This window comes from Cydia pomonella, chromosome 27, assembly GCF_033807575.1.
Source record: "Cydia pomonella isolate Wapato2018A chromosome 27, ilCydPomo1, whole genome shotgun sequence".
Classification (NCBI taxonomy): Eukaryota; Metazoa; Arthropoda; class Insecta; order Lepidoptera; family Tortricidae; genus Cydia; species Cydia pomonella.
In genome coordinates, this window is record NC_084729.1 from 2,640,884 (window position 1) to 2,651,702 (window position 10,819).

General features: G+C 43.2%; 1 protein-coding gene across 1 annotated transcript; it reads right to left on the reverse strand.

The window, feature by feature from the left end:
* Positions 1 to 891: 891 nt before the first annotated feature.
* LOC133532821 (zinc finger protein 668-like) lies at positions 892 to 10,156 on the reverse strand. Its single transcript, XM_061871672.1, has 8 exons — positions 10,080 to 10,156; positions 9,556 to 9,795; positions 9,062 to 9,178; positions 7,386 to 7,493; positions 6,316 to 6,516; positions 3,643 to 3,754; positions 3,241 to 3,345; positions 892 to 1,004 (listed from the first exon to the last, which is right to left on the reverse strand). Exons 1-8 carry the CDS (start codon positions 10,154 to 10,156, stop codon positions 906 to 908), a joined length of 1,059 nt encoding a protein of 352 aa, XP_061727656.1. The 3' UTR covers positions 892 to 905.
* Between the last annotated feature and the right edge of the window lie 663 nt (positions 10,157 to 10,819).

Below are 10,819 nucleotides of genomic sequence, written 5' to 3' on the forward strand. Positions count from 1 at the left end.
AATCGCTTACTTTCTTTCTAGAAAACGGACTATACTTCTGCGAATTATCTAATCTCATAGGGAGTATTTCTGCAATGTTCTGCCGCCAGAGTGCAGGGCGGCTACCGGGAAAATCGTAATTCGTCAATTGCGGGCATTTTTCTCTGTCACTCTAATTACGTCTTAGTGAGAGTAAAAGAGAAACATCCCCGCAATTTGCGAATTACGATTTTTGCGGTAGGCCCCCAGCAATAGCACCTTTCGTAAACCATAGAGCAGGGGTGGCCAACAGGTCGATCGCGACTGTTAGTCCAGTCGATCGTGGCAAGGCAAAAAATATAAATACGTAGGCCGGTTTAATTTAAGGTTTTAAAAAGTATGTAATTGGTAGATCGCACAGGGTTTCGTTAGTAAACAGGAGATCGTGGGTCTAATCAAGTTGGCCATCCCTGCCATAGAGTAACTTATACATACTGTGCCTAAAACTGTTTTAAGTTTTCGCAGATAAAAAATATGATATTGATGCATCAAGGAGGTTTGTTTACAAAGGGCCTACCGGGAAACGCGAATATCGAAATTTCGATATCTGCCTCTTCATCGCTCGAATAAGCAAGAGTGATAGAGAGGTTAGATAACGAAATGTCGATTTTCTTGTTTCGCAGTAGACCCTCAGTTTGTGATGGATTGTGGTAGTGGCGCCCCCTACGCAGAGTTTCGCGTAATATTCCCTATTCTCATTCTTATATCAGTGTCATCAGTAAAATATTTCGACCGGTCAAACCCATTGGTTAACGGTTGTCTGGAACAGATCGCTGTTTAGCGAAAAGTCCGCCTGTTGTTACCTACATATTTTGTACCATTTTTTTTGTAGTGCATTTTATTATTATTGGTTTGATCGAGAATAAAAAAGTGTTAGTGCATATAGTTTATTTCGCTTTATGGGGCTTGGCTGACTTGGCCCGCTCCTTGGCCTGCTGCCGCTTCTGCAGATGCGTCTGGATGTGCCGGATGAGGTGCTCTCGACTCTGCAACAACCATATAAACACATTTCGACTTTATAGCGACTGACCAGTTTTAATATACAGTAAAACCCGCTTATAAAGATTTTGAAGGATACATTTTTCACCACACCAGATTGTAAAGGCTCTCTTAATTGTTAAAAAACCGGACAAGTGCGAGTCGGACTCGCCCACCGAGGGTTCCGTACTTTTTAGTATTTGTTGTTATAGCGGCAACAGAAATACATCATCTGTGAAAATTTAAACTGTCTAGTTTTAATTTTATCTGTCTAGACGGACGGACGGACGGGCAGCGGAGTCTTAGTAATAGGGTTCCGTTTTACCCTTTGGGTACGGAACCCTAAAAACGGATGAGAAATGCACTTTATCCATGTGTGGCAAAGTAATCAAATGCAAATTTTGAGTCGTTTCCTTATGTTGGCTGGTAAAATTGACGTGTAAATAAAAAAATGTGTTTCACTCGGTGACAATTTTTTTTAACCCTCGCAACGCTCAAGATTCCAGTTTTCGTAACACTAGTTACGCTCATCATTCCATTTTGGAATCTTTCGATTGCTCTTTCTTTAATTTACCATGCGTGGCGCTAATTATAAAAGCTTTAAAATATTTTATTTGCCAAAAACTATCTATATATATATATATATATATATATATATATATATATATATATATATCGTTGTCTGAGTACCCACAACACAACCCTTCTCGAGTTTACTGTGGGGCTTAGTCAATTAGTGTAAGGAAGAACATATAATCACGCCTATTACCCGGAGGGGTAGGCAGAGACCACGGATTTCCACTTGCTACGATCCTGACATACCTCTTTAGCTTCCTTCACTTTCATGACATTCCTCATACACGCTCGTCGGTTTAGGGTGCTCTTGACCTGGCCTTTCTTCAGGATTTCCCCGATATATCAGAGAAACAAGGAAGTTGTAAGGATGAAGGCGTATTATATTTACAGTGTAGACGCGGCCGCAGTAGTCGCAGATCCTGCCGGTGGACTTGAGCCGCCGCTTCTTGTACATTGCGGTGTTTATCAATCATCATCCCGCAGACGCTAGTATTGTATAAGTAAGGTATCGTGCACTCACAGTGTAGACGCGGCCGCAGTAGTCGCAGATCCTGCCGGTGGACTTGAGCCGCCGCTTCTTGTACGCTGCGGTGTTTATCAATCATCATCCCGCAGACGCTAGTATTGTATAAGTAAGGTATCGTGCACTCACAGTGTAGACGCGGCCGCAGTAGTCGCAGATTCTGCCGGTGGACTTGAGCCGCCGCTTCTTGTACGCTGCGGTGTTTATCAATCATCATTCCGCAGACGCTAGTACTGTATAAGTAAGGTATCGTGCACTCACAGTGTAGACGCGGCCGCAGTAGTCGCAGATCCTGCCGGTGTACATGAGCCGCTGCTTCTTGTATGTTGCGGTGTTTATCAATCATCATCCCGCAGACGCTAGTATTGTATAAGGTGTCCACGAAAGGACAAACAATAAGAAGTCGTAGTTTAAACTTGTAGATATTTAATTGAAATTATAAAAAAATACAAAATGTGTATGACACGCAAAGTTCCGTTGTAGAGATATGAGTAGGTATTGACAGATATACGATGATGTGGAGTTATTTTGACACTTGGTCCGTGACGTAGCTCTACTCGTCCGGTAATCATGTTAACCGTTCCGTTTCGCGTGAACATAAGGTATCGTGCACTCACAGTGTAGACGCGGCCGCAGTAGTCGCAGATCCTGCCGGTGGACTTGAGCCACTGCTTCTTATATGTTGCGGTGTTTATCAATCATCATCCCGCAGACGCTAGTATTGTATAAGTAAGGTATCGTGCACTCACAGTGTAGACGCGGCCGCAGTAGTCGCAGATCCTGCCGGTGGACTTGAGCCACTGCTTCTTATATGTTGCGGTGTTTATCAATCATCATCCCGCAGACGCTAGTATTGTATAAGTAAGGTATCGTGCACTCACAGTGTAGACGCGGCCACAGTAGTCGCAGATCCTGCCGGTGTACATGAGCCGCTGCTTCTTGTATGTTGCGGTGTTTATCAATCATCATCCCGCAGACGCTAGTATTGTATAAGTAAGGTATCGTGCACTCACAGTGTAGACGCGGCCGCAGTAGTCGCAGATCCTGCCGGTGGACTTGAGCCACTGCTTCTTATATGTTGCGGTGTTTATCAATCATCATCCCGCAGACGCTAGTATTGTATAAGTAAGGTATCGTGCACTCACAGTGTAGACGCGGCCGCAGTAGTCGCAGATCCTGTCGGTGGACTTGAGCCGCTGCTTCTTGTGTATGTTGCGGTGCTGTTTCATCTCGGCTTCTACAGCGAATTCCTGTAATAAAATTTATTTTTAGATCTTTGGGCATAACGTAATAACAGATTTTTATTGGTGAAATGAAGATACATTTTACAAGTCAAATTAAAATACAATTTCACAAGCAATAATTATAGATTCAATAATAGAAAACAATATTTCGTTTCAGTGTTGGGTCAATGATCTTTGGTTAAGGTTATACAACTCGTCAATTGAGTAGCATGCGTCAATAAGTAATAATTTAAGATTTTTTTTTTATTGAGTCAATTTTGGAGTCCTTCCTTCGTTGTATTTTTATTTATTATTTTTATTAACCTTGGGGCAGTCGGGGCAGTGGAAGGTCTGTTTGGGGTGGTCGCTGAACTGCACGTGCATGCGAAGATGCGTGGCCGTCGCGAACTTCATGCCGCAGTGGTTGCACGCTATCCTGGAATATTTGCTATTTTAGTGAGTCCGTCTAACACCATACCATCATGGGCGTAGGCAGGTACACGCAGAGGGAGGGGGGGGGGGGGGGGGGGGGCAGCTGCCCAAATTATCAAGAGCACAAATTTTACATACACAGGCCTGTATAGGGGGACCCTTTGCGGCGTCCCCCTGTACAGGCCGGTTCAATGTTACAATTTGTATTTGAATGAAATTGATATTTTCAAGATGTCTGACAATGTGTATAAAAAGAATGTGATTCAGTTGCTTCAAACAAAACATTATTATAGTCGCCCCGGTGGACCTTGCCGTTTTTACTTGCTCATTAAACTGTATCTATTCAAAACTACTTCTGCTAACTCAAAAAAAACTGTATCTATTCAAAACTACTTCTGCTAACTCAAAAAAAAAACTGTATCTATTCAAAACTACTTCTGCTAACTCAAAAAAAAACTGTATCTATTCAAAACTACTTCTGCTAACTCAAAAAAAACTGTATCTATTCAAAAATACTTCTGCTAACTCAAAAAAAACTGTATCTATTCAAAACTACTTCTGCTAACTCAAAAATTAATTTGTTAATGTATCTATAAACCTATGTTGTAACCGTAGCTGTGTTAATTTTAGCTTTATATCCTTTATATTGTTACCTAGCGCTATATATTGTAGATTTATCAGTAGGTAATCTAGTAATCTGTGGACGATGTTGTTGGTCTCACACTTTATTATTCTTTGTATTCTATTTATGTGTCTAAAACTCTGTTACTGTTTTTTTGTCCCAAATAAAATAAAATAAAAAACACCAAAATTAAATAAAGAACAAAAAGCATCAATAAAAGGTGTAGGTTTGCTATGTGCGTTGCAGCAAAACAAAAGGGTTCTGGCTCAGTAATATGCTCCACTCTTTCGGGTGAAGCACTTATAAGCCTGCTAGACCCAGATCACGAACATTTTCATTTTTTCATTTCATTTATTCATAAGCAACTTGTACATCACATTTGAAATTATACATTAAAGTACCGTAAAACCACCCAACTATAGTCCAAAGCTCCTAACTATGGTCCACAAATAAACTCAATTTTTCTCGTTCAGGTGTGTATTTTACTATATTTTTGTAGTTCTAAGGCAAAGTATGTTTATAAATAGAAGGTAAAACTAGGAGTAAACCAAAAGGAACATTGGTATAGATACTTCATTTCCTTTTGAACTTGTGGACCATAGTTGCAGTATTGGACTATAGTTGGGTGGTTTTACGGTAGTCTTACATAAACACAATACCCTATACACACACATATTACACGTTAATTTGCTCATCGATAACCAAAATAATTCACTAATAAAAAAAATATATATATATAACAAAATATAGAATGTCAGAACTTATAAAACTAAAAAAAATAAAGAATATGTCAATTATGTCAATAATTCTAATTAAAGTGTGTATAATGTCAATCCAATAAATAATTCTAATTAGTAGGCTGACAAAATTCTTCCACTGTGTAAAAACACAAAACAGATCATCGATGTAACAAAAAATATAATTAAACAAAAATAATTAGTCGCTTGCCTATTAAATAATAATGTCAAAATCGTAAGTGTCATTATGTAAAAGTGTGGTGCGTGTTGGTGTATAGTTATTATATCAGATGTGGAGTGTGAAACGGCCTACAATAATATAAAGTGTTTGTATACATACAGATTAGATTCGGTAATCTGCAACCAAGTACCGGTGCAGGATTCCTGCAATTTGTACATTTTAAAATGAGACTTAAGCGATTGCTTTGTTTTAAGGCATCTTTTTTTTTTATACTACGTCGGTGGCAAATAAGCATACGGCCCGCCTGATGGTAAGCAGTCTCCGTAGCCTATGTAAGCCTGCAACTCCAGAGGAGTTACCTGCGCGTTTCCGACCCTAAACCCGCCCCCTCCCCCCCTCGTTGAGCTCTGGCAACCTTACTCATCGGCAGGAACACAACACTATGATCTTAATGGTGGAGGGATATTATTCCAGCACTTGGTTGCGAACTACCGGAAACAGCCTGTAAAAGCGACGGTTTTGTGCGAGTCGGTTTCTAAAAGATAACGTCTGGTGGATCTAGTACCATGTCGTCTGTGGAATGAGGAAATATATATTTTTGAGTAAAAATATCCGGTTTTTGTCATTCAGGGCACCAAACAAGACATGCAAGGTGTAGGTGTCTGCGAGACGTCATACGTACGTAGTGCGTCTGTATCTTTACGTATTTAAATAAAAGTTAACAAACAATTTGTAAATTTTCGGTTAGTTTTAATATTTATTGGTTAACCAACCAAATACAAAACCGCCTGGATCTGTCACTGACCGACCTGACTTTAAACCTATATTATCTTATCATGTAATGTTTTCATCTACCCTCAACTGGATTAAGGATACATTTGAGGGTAGATTTTGTTTACCTTTTTTTAAATACCTAAAGATACAGAGTATAAGTATTGAGGCTTTATTTAAATGTGTAAGTTAACATACAGTATAACAGCATTTTTTAAAATTGGAGAGTTGAACGGGGGGTATTTGTTGCATACTTGCGCGGGTTGCGGTGCGCGGTGCTGTAGAGCACGTGCGCGTTGTAGGCGTGCCACGCCTTGAACTGCAGCCCGCACGGCGCGCACGCGGCGCGCGCGGCCGCCGCGCCGTGCGCGCGCATGTGCGCCGCGAACGTCGCGCCGTCCGTCAGCGTGATGGCGCAGTGCACGCAGCGGTACAGCCGCTTGTTGTGCAGCACGCTAAAATATTACTAATAGTACATTGTGCAACGAAGGGGGTGACTGAAATTTTGGATACGAGGGTGGTAATTAGATTAGATGATTTATTTCATTCATCAATTACATAATAAATTTGCATTGATGTCAAAAATTAAGAATTTCTATCATGATCGTCAAAATAAAATATATTTTTTTTCTCTTTATTTTGGGACAAACAGTCATTACAGAAGAGATAATAACAATACTAATAAAATAAAAGTATAGCTCCAATAAGGATTGTCAATACAATTAGAATAACAGTAAAGACCCGAGTTTGTAAAATTGTTACCCCCGGAGTTACACACAATGTTTTTCACCACACATGCGAAGAAAAAACAAAATTTAAGCGAAATAATTCTTAACGGCAACATATCAAAAACATCGTCCGCCATTTTGTAATTTCTTGACAGGTTACGCATCGAAGGCCCAAACCTATATGGCATTCAGTCACGATTGAAAATTATGTAAAAATATTTTAAACGGCGGTTAATTTAATCAAATTAAATAATTTTAAACATAAACAGAAATATTAAATAATAAACGTCAGTATTTTAAAAGTAAAGCTCATTTATGCTACTTAGTTTGTATGAATAATTGACATAATAAAAAAAAAGCTTTTTGTTTTCACCATCCAAAACTCCTGCGGGAACAATATAGGCCTTTGTCCTTCAGTACACCCGCATGAAATAAGATCTTTTTCGAGCAAGTGCGATGAAAAAATCATTTACAGGTCTTAAAACCCATATTACATCACATTAAAAAATATATAGGACATTATTATACAAATTGACTAAGCCCCACAGTAAGCTCAACATATCGGCAGCTAACGATGATGTATGTGATATACTCACGCCATGTGCCGGGTGAGGCTGGGCCGCGTGGCCAGCACCACGCCGCAGTCGGCGCACGTGAACCGCTTGTGGTGCTGACGCTTGTGTTTCCTGAACTTCTGCGGGGAGCTACAAGATTTAAAAAAATTAACTCGATACGGTTTTTTTCGTATGAAACCTAATCTTAGAAGAGCGTCCGAGCCTGGAACGCTTTCGTGTAAGACCAAATATCTTTTAAGGGTGAGTGTAGCCGCCGTGCAGGTCAGGATGTCGACGACTCAAATAAAACTTCGTTTTATAATGAAGTGAAGTATAATCTTCCAAAAGGTACTGGTTAATGGTTCTTGACAAAACGGTTACATGTAGAAAGTGGGTGTTGATAGTATGGAGGATGATGAGAGTGATTTGCAATATTTGATTAGTACAAAAGGTGGTTTTAATTTAGGTGCCTTTAATTGGCCGCGTTAGAAAATATGTGGAGCGCTCCTATTGGTGCTTTTGAAAAGCCTCCGAATACTAGCCGAGCCCGACGGCTGCGTTTAGCTACTGCATTGATTTTTATACAATAATAAGTTGCATTCGCAACAGTGAGCCTCCCCTCTGCGCCTTCAACCTAAAGCGACTCGAATTGTTGCCAGCATATATCAGATTGTCTCGACTTCTTGACGCTGCGTGGAAATGTGGCCTCGCTCTGCATTTTCTATCGCATGTATAACGGGGAGTGCTCCGAGGAATTGTCCAGATTAATGTCTGCTTCTTCCATCTACAGTACTGAGATGGTTGGCAGTCGTTTGAAATTTCCATCTACAGTACTGAGATGGTTGGCAGTCCTCAACTGTGACTTCCTCCAGAAACTTCCTATGCTATACATATATAGCTAAACTGTGGAATGAACTATCGCCTGCGGAATTTCCGGACCGATACGACCCTCAAACCTTCAAGGAATGAGCGTACTCCCTTCTTAGGCTGCGGTCTGGACGCACGCGGCGCGGCAAACCGCCGCCGCTGTCGTCCAGAAGTTTCATTCAAGTCTACACATTTTGATCGTACCGCCCGAACCACCACCGGTTCCGAGCGGCACGATCAAAATGTATAGATACAAGATATTTATTCATTCGTGTTTGAATACAAACAGTAAAAGCATAGCATTAAATAAACCAAGAAATACAATGTCCATTTAACTAAAACATTCATTCAACATCGACTTGCATGATATATAGACTTGTTGTTAGCGATATATAGACTTGTATGAACCTGTTTTGACCAACAGCGGCGGCCGCTCACCGAGTTCATCCAGTCCGCGGCCTCAAAGGCAAACAACGCAATTTCAATCCCTCTGGTGTTGCAGCAGTCCGTGGGCGACAGTAATTACTTACCATCAGGCGATTCGTAAGTAAGGAAATATTCTTTAACACTACAAAGAAATTTGAAAGGAAAATAGCACTAGATAACAACAGGCGGTCTTATTGTTAACAAGCGAGATCTCCATTTACTAGACTTAAATCGACCGGGATATAAACCGTGATTACCTTTTTTTGTTGTTGTTGTTGTGTTATTGTTGTTGTTGTGTGTTGTATTCCGGTCGATTTAAGTCCAGTAAAACTAACCGCGAATCATTCAAAACTGAGTTCTCGATTCGTCTACACGTTTGGCTCCTATATAAAAACAACATCAAGTAAAAAAACAGGCAGACTCACTCGGTGGTGTAGTGGCACTCGGCGCAGCGGAGACAGTTGTCGCCGTGCTGCTTCTTGTAGTGGTGCAGGGTATCGTCGTAGGTCGGGTAGCGCGCGTCGCACTTCATGCATTCATACCTGCGACACAGTATAGATTTAGTAACCCGAACCAATGGGAGAAGGGCGAGACGAGACAAGTAAGAACGAGGCGAGAAGTTTGTTATTCAGTTGCAGCCTGGGGACAAAGTAGTAGAGTCGGATAGAAGAACTGTTGTACCATGTTCTACTAACATGGTTAGTAGATGAAGATGACCCTTTTCAGAAGGGCATATTACCACAAAAGTTAATGTTGGTAATTCAAGTATAAAAAACTAGGATTTTAAGTGTCCCAAGCGACCGTAACCATAGCAAGAAAATGTTGATGGTGAATCACCTGGTGAGGTGTCGGAACATGTGGGTGAATCAACCACTGTCTGTAATACACGCTGGGTTCCTGTACAGAATGAACTGTTCACCTGGTGAGGTGTCGGAACATGTGCGCCGCGAGGCTGCCGGGGGGATGCAGCACGGCCAGGCACACGTCGCACGTCACGCTGCCCACTGTGTGTAATACACGCTGGGCTCCTATACAGAATGAACTGGTCACCTGGTGAGGTGTCGGAACATGTGCGCCGCGAGGCTGCCGGGGGGATGCAGCACGGCCAGGCACACGTCGCACGTCACGCTGCCCACTGTGTGTAATACACGCTGGGCTCCTATACAGAATGAACTGGTCACCTGGTGAGGTGTCGGAACATGTGCGCCGCGAGGCTGCCGGGGGGATGCAGCACGGCCAGGCACACGTCGCACGTCACGCTGCCCACTGTGTGTAATACACGCTGGGCTCCTATACAGAATGAACTGGTCACCTGGTGAGGTGTCGGAACATGTCCGCCGCGAGGCTGCCGGGGGGATGCAGCACGGCCAGGCACACGTCGCACGTCATACTGCCCACTGCCTGTAATACACGCTGGGCTCCTATACAGAATGAACTGTTCACCTGGTGAGGTGTCGGAACATGTGCGCCGCGAGGCTGCCGGGGGGATGCAGCACGGCCAGGCACACGTCGCACGTCATACTGCCCACTGCCTGTAATACACGCTGGGCTCCTATACAGAATGAACTGGTCACCTGGTGAGGTGTCGGAACATGTGCGCCGCGAGGCTGCCGGGGGGATGCAGCACGGCCAGGCACACGTCGCACGTCATACTGCCCACTGCCTGTAATACACGCTGGGCTCCTATACAGAATGAACTGGTCACCTGGTGAGGTGTCGGAACATGTGCGCCGCGAGGCTGCCGGGGGGATGCAGCACGGCCAGGCACACGTCGCACGTCATACTGCCCACTGCCTGTAATACACGCTGGGCTCCTATACAGAATGAACTGGTCACCTGGTGAGGTGTCGGAACATGTGCGCCGCGAGGCTGCCGGGGGGATGCAGCACGGCCAGGCACACGTCGCACGTCATACTGCCCACTGCCTGTAATACACGCTGGGCTCCTATACAGAATGAACTGGTCACCTGGTGAGGTGTCGGAACATGTGCGCCGCGAGGCTGCCGGGGGGATGCAGCACGGCCAGGCACACGTCGCACGTCATACTGCCCACTGTCTGTAATACACGCTGGGCTCCTATACAGAATGAACTGGTCACCTGGTGAGGTGTCGGAACATGTGCGCCGCGAGGCTGCCGGGGGGATGCAGCACGGCCAGGCACACGTCGCACGTCATACTGCCCA

Bases quoted from the DNA above. Each gene is read 5' to 3' on its own strand.
- LOC133532821 (XM_061871672.1), bottom strand. From the start codon at position 10,156: ATGACGTGCGACGTGTGCCTGGCCGTGCTGCATCCCCCCGGCAGCCTC. The intron at 9,796-10,079 runs GTGAACAGTTCA...CATTCTGTATAG, and splicing joins ATGTTCCGACACCTCACCAG to GAGCCCAGCGTGTATTACAC. The intron at 1,005-3,240 runs GTGAGTGCACGA...TGGTTGTTGCAG, and splicing joins ACTGCGGCCGCGTCTACACT to AGTCGAGAGCACCTCATCCG.